Source organism: Capsicum annuum, chromosome 1, assembly GCF_002878395.1.
Source record: "Capsicum annuum cultivar UCD-10X-F1 chromosome 1, UCD10Xv1.1, whole genome shotgun sequence".
Classification (NCBI taxonomy): Eukaryota; Viridiplantae; Streptophyta; class Magnoliopsida; order Solanales; family Solanaceae; genus Capsicum; species Capsicum annuum.
The window spans coordinates 32,356,971-32,369,240 of record NC_061111.1 but is presented as its reverse complement, the minus strand read 5'-3'; the positions used below and the strand labels follow the sequence as shown (position 1 = coordinate 32,369,240).

At 37.9% G+C, this 12,270-nt stretch overlaps 1 protein-coding gene across 2 annotated transcripts; it reads left to right on the top strand.

The window, feature by feature from the left end:
- The first annotated feature begins 1,097 nt into the window (after positions 1-1,097).
- On the top strand, positions 1,098-11,994 carry LOC107854002. 2 transcript variants are annotated; one of them, XM_016698982.2, is made up of 4 exons: positions 1,098-1,589; positions 1,940-2,045; positions 2,764-2,832; positions 11,616-11,994. In XM_016698982.2, exons 1-4 carry the CDS (start codon positions 1,250-1,252, stop codon positions 11,662-11,664), a joined length of 564 nt encoding a protein of 187 aa, XP_016554468.1. In that variant the 5' UTR covers positions 1,098-1,249; the 3' UTR covers positions 11,665-11,994. The 2 variants fall into 2 exon arrangements, with proteins under 2 accessions (XP_016554468.1, XP_016554481.1); XM_016698995.2 differs by lacking the exon at positions 1,940-2,045.
- Positions 11,995-12,270: the final 276 nt, after the last annotated feature.

Genomic DNA, 12,270 nt, shown 5'->3' with positions numbered 1-12,270 from the left:
GATGAGGAGAGAGAAAACGACGCCTTTTTTTTCCTTCGTTTCCCGTTATATATTAACTAACATTTGAATCAAAGTGTAAATTTAAAAACTTGTGGGTTATTTTAAAAATTTTCAAACTTTCTTAAACCATAATTACGTAATTGTCACCTCTACTCAATTATTAAGACTTATGTCACCTACACCTCATTTTAAAACTCTTTTGTCACTTGTGGCCCAAACTCCCAAGTGTCTGGTAAAAAAGGGTAAATATTTTGAAATGGAGGAAGTAGTATTTAAAAAAAAAAATTCAAACACCTAGTTTTCAACTTGGGAGACTGGGGACTTTTCATTAACTTGGAAAAAATTCAATGAATAGTCGAGTTCATAAAAGTTTCTTATTTCATGCAATAGTTGTCGAAGAAACTTAATATCCAAAATTTGTTATTTTCCTTTACCCAGGTCCCTTTCTTTTATGGAAATGGTGCTAAAAAAGCTACTACTCATTACTCTCAATTAATATTTATTTGTAGTATTTTGATTTGACACCTCTATTAGTAATACTTCATTTAACATTCTATTTTTATAAACTTAGTTACAAATATACTTCAAAACGAAATACGATTCAAATAATATTTGTGTTTAAAATACAAAGAACATATCTACAATGGAGTTGTACTACATGATAATTTTATCCAAAATATTTTATAATCATATCATATACGTTTGATATGGGCGATCAAAATAAATGTAAGATTAATCAACTATACTCCTTTCGTTCTTTTTAATTATCATGTTTCATTTATCGAAAGTTAATTAAACTAATTTTTAAACTTAAATTAGATTAGATAAATTCGATCTTTTAAAATAAAATTATTCAAAACTATACGAGAGTATTATAAATTGTAATATTTTTCATAAGGGAAGGAGATTACATTGTGAGGGAATCGAACCATCATCAATAAGATTTTTTATATTATAAAATTTTAATCAAAGTTTATGTGGTTTAACCCTTAAAAAGTAAACTGTAACAACTAAAAAGAAATAGACGGGTATGAGATAAAAATTCAAAATTCTCAAAATCCTACTTGCTTTCCCACACTTTTCTTCTGCACCTGCTTTCTATTTTTGTGCAACAGACATAACTCACTGTAAGAAAATCCCAACAATTAATATTTTGTCATCACTTCCACCTTTCCACCATCTCTAACCTTTCTGTCTATTAGTACTATCTTTTTTTTTAATTGAAAAAGAAAAAACCATTTAAGAGCAGATGGAAACAATTACAACAATGGAAAATAAAACACCACCATATTTTTTTAAGCAGGAGATGAAAGCAACAATGGATTTACAATCTGGATTTACAAAATCTTTGGACAAGACGGTAGCTGAGGGAATCAGTATAGTTGATACATTCAGGCAAGATCATGATCAAAGAGAAGCTGGTGAAACGACTATTCGTGGTGCCGGTGATGCAGTTCTTCCTGTTAAGAGGTGTAGTCTAAGACAAAGAGTTCCCCTAAATCCCTTTGTTCCTAACTATTACCGTCCCGATGGACGTGGCCAAGGTTCACGACGTGGCCCAGGTCGCCCTCCGAAACAGAGAGCAGATGGTGAGCTAGCTACTTTTTGCTTTATGATTTTGTATCTAAGTTCATGAGTAGTAACATTCTCTATTTTCTTGGAAGGGGGTGGGGGTGGGGGGTTTCACCCCGTTGTTTGGGCAGTGATGATATATGATTTTCACTAAGGGGTCTCAAGGTGAATTTTTATCATCATAATTTTCACGAAGGGGTCTCAAGGTGAACTTTTATTTCCTAAACCACGAGTCAACCTCTAGTCTTGTGTTTAGGGAATTCAAAGTTTATATATACACATCAGAAATTTAAAAAAGAACTTAGTCTTAGGAGGAAGCACCAGCAACAATTTCACGAGGAACTTATTGCTACATTGTGTGGAGCAGTGATATTCCAGGTTTGGAGAGCGAGAAATTGGAAACAGTTTAACGGCATTAAACTACAGATACAGCGGCGACACAGAATAAGAAGGAATTTGTTGACAGACTTGAGGTAATTAAGCTATCTAGCAAGGTAAATACTAATCGAGTTGGCTGTAGAGATTTTGTGTAACTAGAGCTCTGTAGGAGGCTTAACTCTCTTAGTATCCTTCCTAGAAGGTGATTAGGAGATTGAGTGCTCTTTAGGTGTATTTGTTTTGTTTGTTAACGATAATTTACAGTGGTTACCCCCAAGATTAAAAAAAGATACTAGGTAGAATCCAAAGAACCATTTTCATGAACATGAATCCCTTTATAAACGACAAACGTATGAACCTAAACAGAGAAATATGATCTGTGGGAGATCTTATAGCCGTCCCCAACTTGTCTTAGGAATGATGCATCAAACTGATTTTTGGTTTAATGAAGCGTAGATATTAACAGGAAAAGGGGGCAATTAAGAGAGTATGAAATAGTTGAGACCACAGGAAAGTGCGTTCGGTCAACTGTCAGCTCTATTTTCTTTAAGTTCTAACTTAAAGCGTAAAATATTTTTAACTAGAATTAAGATTTTGTAAGTGTTCAATAAGTTCCAACACAAAGCTTACATCTTTTTTTTATTAAAGGTTTAGTAATTTTTGAAGAAGTTCTAACTTTTATAACATCCCAATCTTCTTAAGCTAAAGCTTTGTTAAGTTTTAACTGTTAAGCATATATCTTTTTCCTTTACTTCTTCCAATTTTTTAAACTATATCTTTCTATATTGTTGATGTTGAATTCATCCGTGGCAGCAACAGGCAGTCTAGCCTTGCGACCTTTACAAGGTCGCCCAGGACGCCCTCGGAAACAGAGATCAGATGGTGAGACGACTCCTTCCCCCGCTCCGTGTTTTTGAGTCATGATTAATGATTTTAAATCTAGTAAAGTAAAGTTCTCTTTTGGTCAAGGTTTCTTTTCCTTTTTTCTCTGTGGGGGTTACTATTAAAGTAATTCACCAATTTATACGTTCCTATATGAATGATAAAAGTTCATGAGATGAACTTTTGAAATAGAGAAACATGATCAGCGAGGGCTCATATAGATGACCCCATCATGTTTAGGAATTAGCAGTGTTAGTATGATGTATATAAATGATGAAAGTTCAATATATCATTGTACGGGTGCTATAATGCTATTTCGTTTTTTTTTTTATTTTGCACAAACTGAACCGCAGAATTTCATTTGTCTTTCATCACCATTTTTGCAGTCCACAAATCATTTTCAATCATCCTTTTGCCTTCAATCACTAAAATTAAAGTCATGTTTCCCACCCTTATGATAATGGCAGAGAAGAACTCCAATATAGAATTTCCTGCTAAAAGGCCATGTAATTTAAGATATAGAGCTTCCTGAGATCTCAGCTTCATTTTTTGTGATGCCATTCCTCAACCTGTAGAACGTGGCAATGGTCACCCTTGGAGGGCACAGAGAACATTATTTACTCTTAGCTCTTATTTATTTTTTGAGGTGAGTCGTCTTCAACAATCTGAGATTGTTAGCTGTTTAATGAATATACACTATATAAACTTTACATTTGCCAATTATGTGAATTGGAATTTAGCATTTTGGACTGGGTAGCACAATACCATCAGTGAAACATCAAAAAGCTGAAGCCTTTACAAGATTATAGTAGCTCTGTTAACAGCTTTGTTGCTCCATCTCATTGTTTCTTTTAGTATCTTAAACTGAGCAGTTAACACTGTTAATGTGACAACAACAACAAACCCAGTGTATTCCTACATAGTGAGGTCTGGGGAGGGTAAGATGTACGCAGTCCATACCTCTATCTCTAAAGAAGTAGAAAGGCAGTTTCCGATAGACCCCCGGCTCAGGACACGGAATACTAAACAAATTCATAGTAAAGCATGGAACAAGATGGCATAACATAAATACGACACCCACAAGTAATAGTAAACAGAGAAAAGTAAACAGATTCGTAATAAAGCATGAAACAAGGTATCAGAAAAAGAATAATACCCCCACCAAGTAATTCCCTACCCTAGAGACCCAAACTGACCCTAGCCTTCTGCCCTAATTCTCGTCCTCCAGATCTTCCTATCTAGGGTCATGTCCTTAGTGAGCTGTAACTACTCCATGTCCTGCCTAATCACCTCTCCCCAGTACTTCTTCGGCCTACCCTTACCCTGCCTAAAACCATCCAAAGCTAGCCTCTCACACCTACGAACCGGGGCATCCATGCCCCTCATCATCACGTGTTCGAACCATCTCAATCGGACTTCCCGCATCTTAATCTCCACTGGTGTCACACCAACCTTCTCCCTAATAGTATAATTCCGAACTCTATCCCCCCTAGTCAGCCTACACATCCAACGCAACATCCACATTTCCGCCAACTTCATTTTTTGAATGTGGGAGTTCTTAACTGGACAACACTCCGCTCCATACAACATGGCCGGACGGACTGCCACCCTGTAGAATTTGTCTTTAAGCTTGGGCGGCACCTTCTTATCACACAACACCCCCGAAGCGAGCTTCCATTTCATCTATCCCATCCCAATACGGTACGAGACATCCTCGTCAATCTCACCGTTACCCTGAATCACAGACCCCAGATACTTAAAACTATCCATCTTACATACCACCTGCGATTCCAACTTCATTACCACCTCATTCTCCAGCCTCACGTCATAAACTTGCATTCCAAATACTCCGTCTTGCTCCTACTCAACCTGAACCCTTTAGACTCAAGAGTTTATCTCCACACCTCTAATTTATCATTCATACCCCCATGCATCTCATCAATCAAAACTACATCATCTGCAAAAAGTATACACCAAGGCACCTCTCCTTGAATACACCGCGTCAACACATCCATCACCAAAGCAAACAAAAAGGGACTAGGAGTAGATCCCTGATGCAATCCTGTCAAGATAGTGAAATGCTTTGAGTCTCCTCCCGCCGTCCTCACATGAGTTTTAGCTCCATCATACGTGTCCTTAATTGCTCTGATATATGCCACCGGGACTCCACTCACCTCTAAGCATCTCCAAAGCACCTCCTTGGGAACTTTGTCGTATGCCTTTTCCAAGTTGATAAACACCATATGCAGGTCCTTCTTTCTTTCCCTATACTGTTCTACCAGCCTCCGTACCAGGTAAATTTCCTCCGTTGTCGAGTGGCCAGGCATAAATCCAAATTGGTTCTCCGAAATAGACACTATCCGTCTCAGCCTCACCTCGACCACTTCTCCCAAATCTTCATAGAGTGACTCAATAACTTAATACCCCTATTGTTATTGCAGCTCTGAATGTCACCCTTGTTTTTATAAAGAGGGATCATAGTACTCCACCTCCAAGCCTCGGGCTTTTTCGTCGTCTTGAAAATTTTGTTAAACAATCCAGTCAACCACCTTAAATCAGCCTCGCCAGAAAACTTCCAAAAATCCACAGGTATCTCATCAGGCCCCGTCGCCTTACCTTTTCGCATCCTGCGAATAGCCTCTCCAACCTCCTCTTCCTTAAAACGTCTATAATAATTAAAATCCCGACACTCCTCTAAATGCTCCAGCTTCCCTAACATAATAGCTCTATCCCCTTCGTCATTCAAGAGCCTATGAAAATACAACTGCCATCTATTCTTAATGTGGCCGTCCTCCACCAACATTGTACCATCCTCCCCCTTAATGCACTTCACCTAATTGAGGTCACGACCCTTTCTCTCCCTAGCCTTAGCGAGTCTAAACAACTTTTTTTCCCCTCCTTTCTCCTGTAATCTTACATACAAGCTCTCAAATATTACCGTCTTAGCTGCCGTAGCTGCTAACTTAGCCTTCTTCCTAGCTAACTTGTACTCTTTCCTGTTTACCCGTTTCTCTTCTTCATCCTTACTCTCAACCAACTTAGCATACGCCCTTTTATTAGTCTCCACTTTCTTCTTAACCTCTTCATTCTACTACCAATCCCCCCGATGATGCCTGGCTCGACCCCTAGAAACACCTAATACCTCACTAGCATTCTCCCTGATGCACCTAGACACCCTATCCCACATACTATTCATGTCCCCCCTACACTTCCACACCCCCATTACCGCCAACTTCTCCCCTATCTCCCATGCATTAACTGGCGTCAAGTCGCCTCACTTAATTCTAGGTCTACACTCCTCACCCCTTCTCTTTCTATCCTTTTTTATACCTAAATACATAACCAAGAGCCTATGCTGGGTTGAAAGATTCTCACTTAGGATGACCTTACAGTCCTTACACAACACCCTATCCCCTTTCCTAAGCAACAAAAAGTCAATCTGGGTCTTGTCTATCGCGCTTCAAAAGGTGATCAGGTGATCGTCCTTCTTCGGGAAGCCCGAGTTCACCACCACCAGCCCAAAGGACCTCACAAAATCCAATAGAGTATCCCCCTCTTCATTTCTTTCCCCAAAACCAAAACCACCATACATATCACCAAGGCCTTCCGGTAATGCCCTGATGTGCCCATTGAAATCTCCTGCTACAACAATCTTCTCCGAGCTAGGCACGCCTCTCACCACCTCATCCAAAGCCTCCCAAAACCGCATCTTCTCCTCCCCATCCAAGCCCACTTATGGTGCATAAGCACTACACATGTTCAGGGTAAACCCCTCCAATGACCAACTTAATAGTCATCAACCTATCGCTGATTCTCTTTACCTCTACTACTTGACCTCTAAGCTCTTTATCCACTAAGATGCCAACTCTATTCCTATGCCTCTCGCTCCCAGAGTACCAAAGCTTGTAACCATCCACATCCATAGCCTTAGACCATACCCATTTGGTCTCTTGAACACACACAATATTAATCCTCTTCTTTCTAAGAATCTTCACAAGCTCTATGGAATTACCCTGAAGAGTCCCTATATTCCAAGACCCAACCTTTAACCTACCAACTCTGTCAATACGTCTTCCTCTACCGCCCCTGAGGCCAAACCTTGGCCTCCTTCCCACCCCCGCCCTTTTCTCTTCCCCCGCCTCAACCCCCTCGAACATGATCCTATCCAACCATCAATGCCCATAGCCACTACTACAAGAAAATATAAGAAAATATAAACAATGGTATTAACAAAACAACAGCAGGAAATACAAGGCTCACACAAAGTAGAAGAAATAATCAAGAAACAAAACTAAACTTAAATAGGGAGAAAAACCAAAACCAAGGTAAGGACAAAACTAACAGTAAGAAAAATAGAGCACACTAATGGCCTGGCACCAAGGACAGCCAAACAAATAATAAGGAGCGGTGTAAGTAACGAATATACTACAGCAGAAACGTAAGTCAAGATACAGGAGATAGTATGATAAATAATATGAAGCAACATAAGAGGTTCAAAAACAGCAAGACAATAAAGACACCCTCAAAGCACACACTATATCCAAATTTTAAGAACAACAACTACTAGAAATCCAAATAACAGATAGAAATCCCATGCAAATTATAGGCGATGAAAATATCAAAAAATTGCACGATAAAATAAAGTTCAAGGGTTAGAAGTCACCGAAATATGTATATCATGTAATCTGCTCTTGCTTGTTGTGCTAGAACCCGACAAATTGGGTCGCTGGAATCACTTTACCAAAAATTCGTTGGCTCTAATCTGGAAAGAAGTTGCGATATCTGGTAGCGACCCCCACCTGGATTTTCTGGATCCGCCGCCTTCACCACCGACGTCTGTCGAACCAGTCGAACCAGTTCGTCGAATCCGATTATGGACCAGCAACCAGCAAGTTGTTGCCTTCGCAAATCTACTAACAGTAGTGTAATACCCCAAAAAAATTTTCGTTGAAATTTTGTATGTAAACGTGTTGGGTTCTATCTTCTAGAATGAACTATAAATTTTTTGTGTGGAATGTCTTAAATTATGACCCACCATTACGTAGAGTATCGAATAATCTTTCCAACGATATGTGGATCATCCAAAATGGACACCCGAGCGACGAGTTATGAACATTCCGATCAAACCGTAAATAGTAGTGAACAGTAAAACGTACAGGAAAAAAAATACTGAGGCCTGGTGTATTTTTGTTCCAACTTTAAATGATCATAAATTCTTGTACATAATGATCTGGGTGATCTACTATATATCAACGGAAAGCTCTACGAGTCCTCTTTTCGATGAAATTTGTTTCATCCAATTTGTCTATCGGAGCAAAAAGTTATGGTCGATCTACTTCATCCTATCAAAAGTGAATTTTTGGGTCAATTTCAAACAATCATAACTCCTTCTACACAATGATATGGGTGTGATACTATATATCAAAGAAAATATATGAGAGTCTTCTTTCTAATGAAATTATTTTCATCCAATTTGGATATCAGAGTAAAATGTTATGGTTGATCTACTTCAGACTATCAAAGGACAGATTCGAGAATTATTTGATTTTTAGGGGCTTTTTGGTCATTTCCCCTCACCCAAAATCCATCCAACCCCTATACTAAAGCCTATTTGAAGCATTACATGTTATATTTCATCAAATTCCCTAAAAAATAAAGCCCTAAGCTCCTACATCCAACTTCAAGAACCTCCAAAGTTCACCATTAATTCTGCAAATTTATTCAAGATTCCAAGTTCCTAGTTTAAGAACTCCAAGATCCATCATTCAAAGGCACAATTAACATCTCAAAAACAAGTATCGATCTAAAGTTCATCATTCAAGGTATGTGGGGTTTTTCAACAAGAACTCTCTTTCGTTCTTGTTCCCAAAAGTAATTTTCTTTTTTACAAAGGCATGATTTTTATTTGATTTTTATGAATTTGAAGCATGAACCCATATCTTATAATGATTATTATGAAATCTTGATGTTTATGATTTTGAAAGATGAATTTACATGTGTGGTGATATAAAGCATGAATCTTGAATGATATTTATCATGATTTTGATATTTGAGTCGTAAATCCCCATTGAAAATTGTGTTTTTTTGAGAAAGTGTGTGTTATAAGCACGTTGATGTTGAATATTTGAGATATTTTGAATGATTTGACCTTTTGGTCTTAATGGAGTTGTTTTGAACTCGAGTGTGAAAGAAATCCACAACGTGGTTAATTTTGATAGATGGGAAGCATGATGGCTCGCGATGTATATTTATATATTACTAAAATTGTTTTGTTGTGGATTGTCTTTGAAATGATCTGAGCTAAGTCCGGGAGAAATCTTTAGCACCGACTGGGAGGTATAAAGTGACCTTACTTCCCTAGAACTACGTACCCCCGTAGGAGTGAGCCTGAGGCTGATTTATATAGTGATCACTAGTGTTTTTGGATTGATATTGGAAGTCCTACTCTGATGGAAAGGATAGGAAGACTCTCCCCAATGTGGTTTGGACGTTGGAATCCATGTGGCTCACATGGTTTATGTCGGTTATAGGATCTCCCAGTGTGTGTGTTTCCTTGTGTCTATGGTGAACGGTGAAGTGATTTGAAAGTGGAATTGTGAAAGTTATTCTTTCAAAATATTTAAATGATATTTACATTAGGAGAATTGATATTCTTGATGAACTGAAAGTGATTGACAAATTATATGATGACTCACATGTGTTATTATACTTATTTCATCCTCTCATGATTATGATGATTTTTTTCGGGCTATGTACGTCTTTAATACATCCTGCATATTTCTTATAAATATTTATGATGATGATGTTTATACAACTGCATACACCCCCATATACTCGATTCCTTTCCATGGTACTGACCCACATTTTCGAATGTGGGCTGCATTTTCTCGGAATGGAGGTTCAGGTGCTCAGTTTCAAGTTTGACAGTGATTCTTCGGGCACGCTGTTCTACATCCTCTGTTGTGCTGAGTCCTCATGTTCCGAGGACGTGATGTCTAATGTTAGTTTCATGGAATTGTTTACATTTGAAAACTGAGTATGAGTTAGTTGGGGCATGTCTTAATGGCTCGCTGGTTTTATTGATTTTCTTAGAGGCTTGTCAGACTAGTGTAGATGTTGAGAGTTGACTAATAAGTCGTATTTTGTTATCTTTCTAAAATTCTTTTATTCTTGGATGACGATTACTTTGTTGATTTTTGAGGGTTATTTATGGAAACCCCGTTGATTTGTGTTGAACTAAATGAAAATGACTCAAAGGGTTAGCTTGGGGCTACTCGTAGCCTCAAGCACCGTGTGACGCTCCGGGACCAATTTTCGGGGTGTTACAAGTAGAGAGGGGAGAGAGGGAGGGAGGGGGAAGGGAGAGAGGGGGAAAGAGAGGGAGACCAAGAAAAAGAGGGAGAGAGAAGTGTGCCTACCTATCGCTGGTGCTGTTTAGCCGCTGGCGTCTACTTCACAGAGACTGACCAGTCACGTCAAAGAGAACGCAGGGGAAGGGAGAGACTAAGGGAGAGAGATGGAGCAACGTACTTACCTGTCGCCGGCATCTGCTTCAACGGCGACGGCACGGTAAAGTTAAAGAAGGTGTTGAAAGATACGTTAGTTAGAGAGCACCAATAAATGCTCCAGCAGTTCCCCCACTTCCTGTGCCATCAAATGGAAATGTTTGTGAGCGAGTTTCAATGAGCACAAGTGCTTCAGAGCTAGTCCCCCCACCTCCTGAGCCACCATTGGGATCAACCAGTGATAGGCCTTTGGTAATTCCTTGTGATGAAGAGAAAGAACAAAGAGACAAAAAGTTCAATCTAAATCCTTTATTAAGACTGGAGAGACCAAAAGAAACACGTTCTAGTACAAATGGATATTCTTACCAAAGCCAAATGGATGAACAATTGAAAAAAGTGATCACTGATGAAGTCCAATGTCTATTAGTGTCTTATCTCACTTCTGAGAAAACAACTAGTGTGAATGACGTGGTTAATTTTGCCAATTCTGCTTTCTCCACATTGAATTGGATCGGTTATGATTATGATTCATTTTACAAAGATGTCAAGAACTTGATTGCTTATAAATATGATTTACTCATTGCAAAGAGAGAAAGGAGATATGTGTTATGCTTCAAATTTGGAGAAGAAAGGTTTAGATGCTGTTCTTCGTGCAAATAATATTGAAAAAGAAGTAGAACAGTCTCTAGCAAAACAGGAAATGGTTAAGAAGAAAAAAGAAGACTTGAAGATACAAATAGAAGATGAAAAAATTCTTATTCGCAGATTGGAACCAGAGGTTTTTCTTATTGAACAACATGAGAAGTGCTTAAAATATGATGAACAAATATATAGATCTGCCCATAGGATTGCACAAGCTGAAGTAGAAAATGTTGGTACCCAAGTGAAGGAAGCTAGAGCACTGCAGAGGGAAATTGAGTGGCGTAAGAATGAAGCTCTCCAAGGAATTGAATCCACCACTTAACGGTTACTATCTTTTGTAAAAGAAAAGAAGTAAAACATGAAATGTGATGTTAGCAATGAAAAGAGGTAAAAGCAAGTATCCCTAGTTGAACACGATTTGAGTTTTCTGATCTAGCAAAGTAGGACCAATATTCAAACTTTGAAACCATATCCTCATTAAATAGATGTGTAGTTGAATTTGACAAAGATGATTGTGTATAACAAACATCACTGCTCAATTGCTGACTGAAGAATCTCTTCTTTTATTTGAGTCTCTTCATGTATGTATCATCACAATTAATTGTACTTATGTTTGTCCTTTTTTCCCTCTTTCAGTTTTAGTGGCATCCAAATTGCAGGGCATGATGCAACTGCAATTATATAGAAATATGGCTATTCAGTAGAAGGGTTCTGTGGCATTGGACAATTCATGTCTGAAAACGTTATATGGAACGCCAAATCATTTGATTCAGTGTTACTGTTACTTTTTGGGTTTAAAGGATTTGACAAATAAGGGTCCCACAGAAGTTAAAGTATTGCAAGTTGTATCCTTTGAAGAGAAATGAATTCGTCTGCGAGGAATTTCATGTGGTTGTAGAAGAGATTATCGGTGTCACTGGAGTTGCTACATGTCTGACAAACTCAATACCGTTGATTTTATGTTTCAATAAATTTTGAAATAAATACATCGGTTAAAGATTTTTTCGAGTTATGTTTCAATTAGTTTTGAAACAAATGCATCACTTAAAGTTTTGAGTTACAAAGGAAATGAATTTGACAAATTCATTATTCATAAGTTTTGAGTTACAAAGGAAATGTATTTGACAAATTCATTATTCATAAGTTTTGAGTTACAAAGGAAATGTATTTGACAAATTCATTATACATTAAGTTTTACGTTATAGGTTCTTGAAAGAATGACATTTTTTGTTTTAAAACATACATGAACCTATAACGTAAAACTTAATGAATAATGAATTTGTCAAATACA

Coding starts and splice junctions, on each gene's coding strand:
- LOC107854002 (XM_016698982.2), top strand. CDS start 1,250: ATGGAAACAATTACAACAATGGAAAATAAAACACCACCATATTTTTTT. Junction 1,590..1,939: donor TCCGAAACAGAGAGCAGATG/GTGAGCTAGCTA, acceptor TGTGTGGAGCAG/TGATATTCCAGGTTTGGAGA. Junction 2,833..11,615: donor TCGGAAACAGAGATCAGATG/GTGAGACGACTC, acceptor TCCCTCTTTCAG/TTTTAGTGGCATCCAAATTG.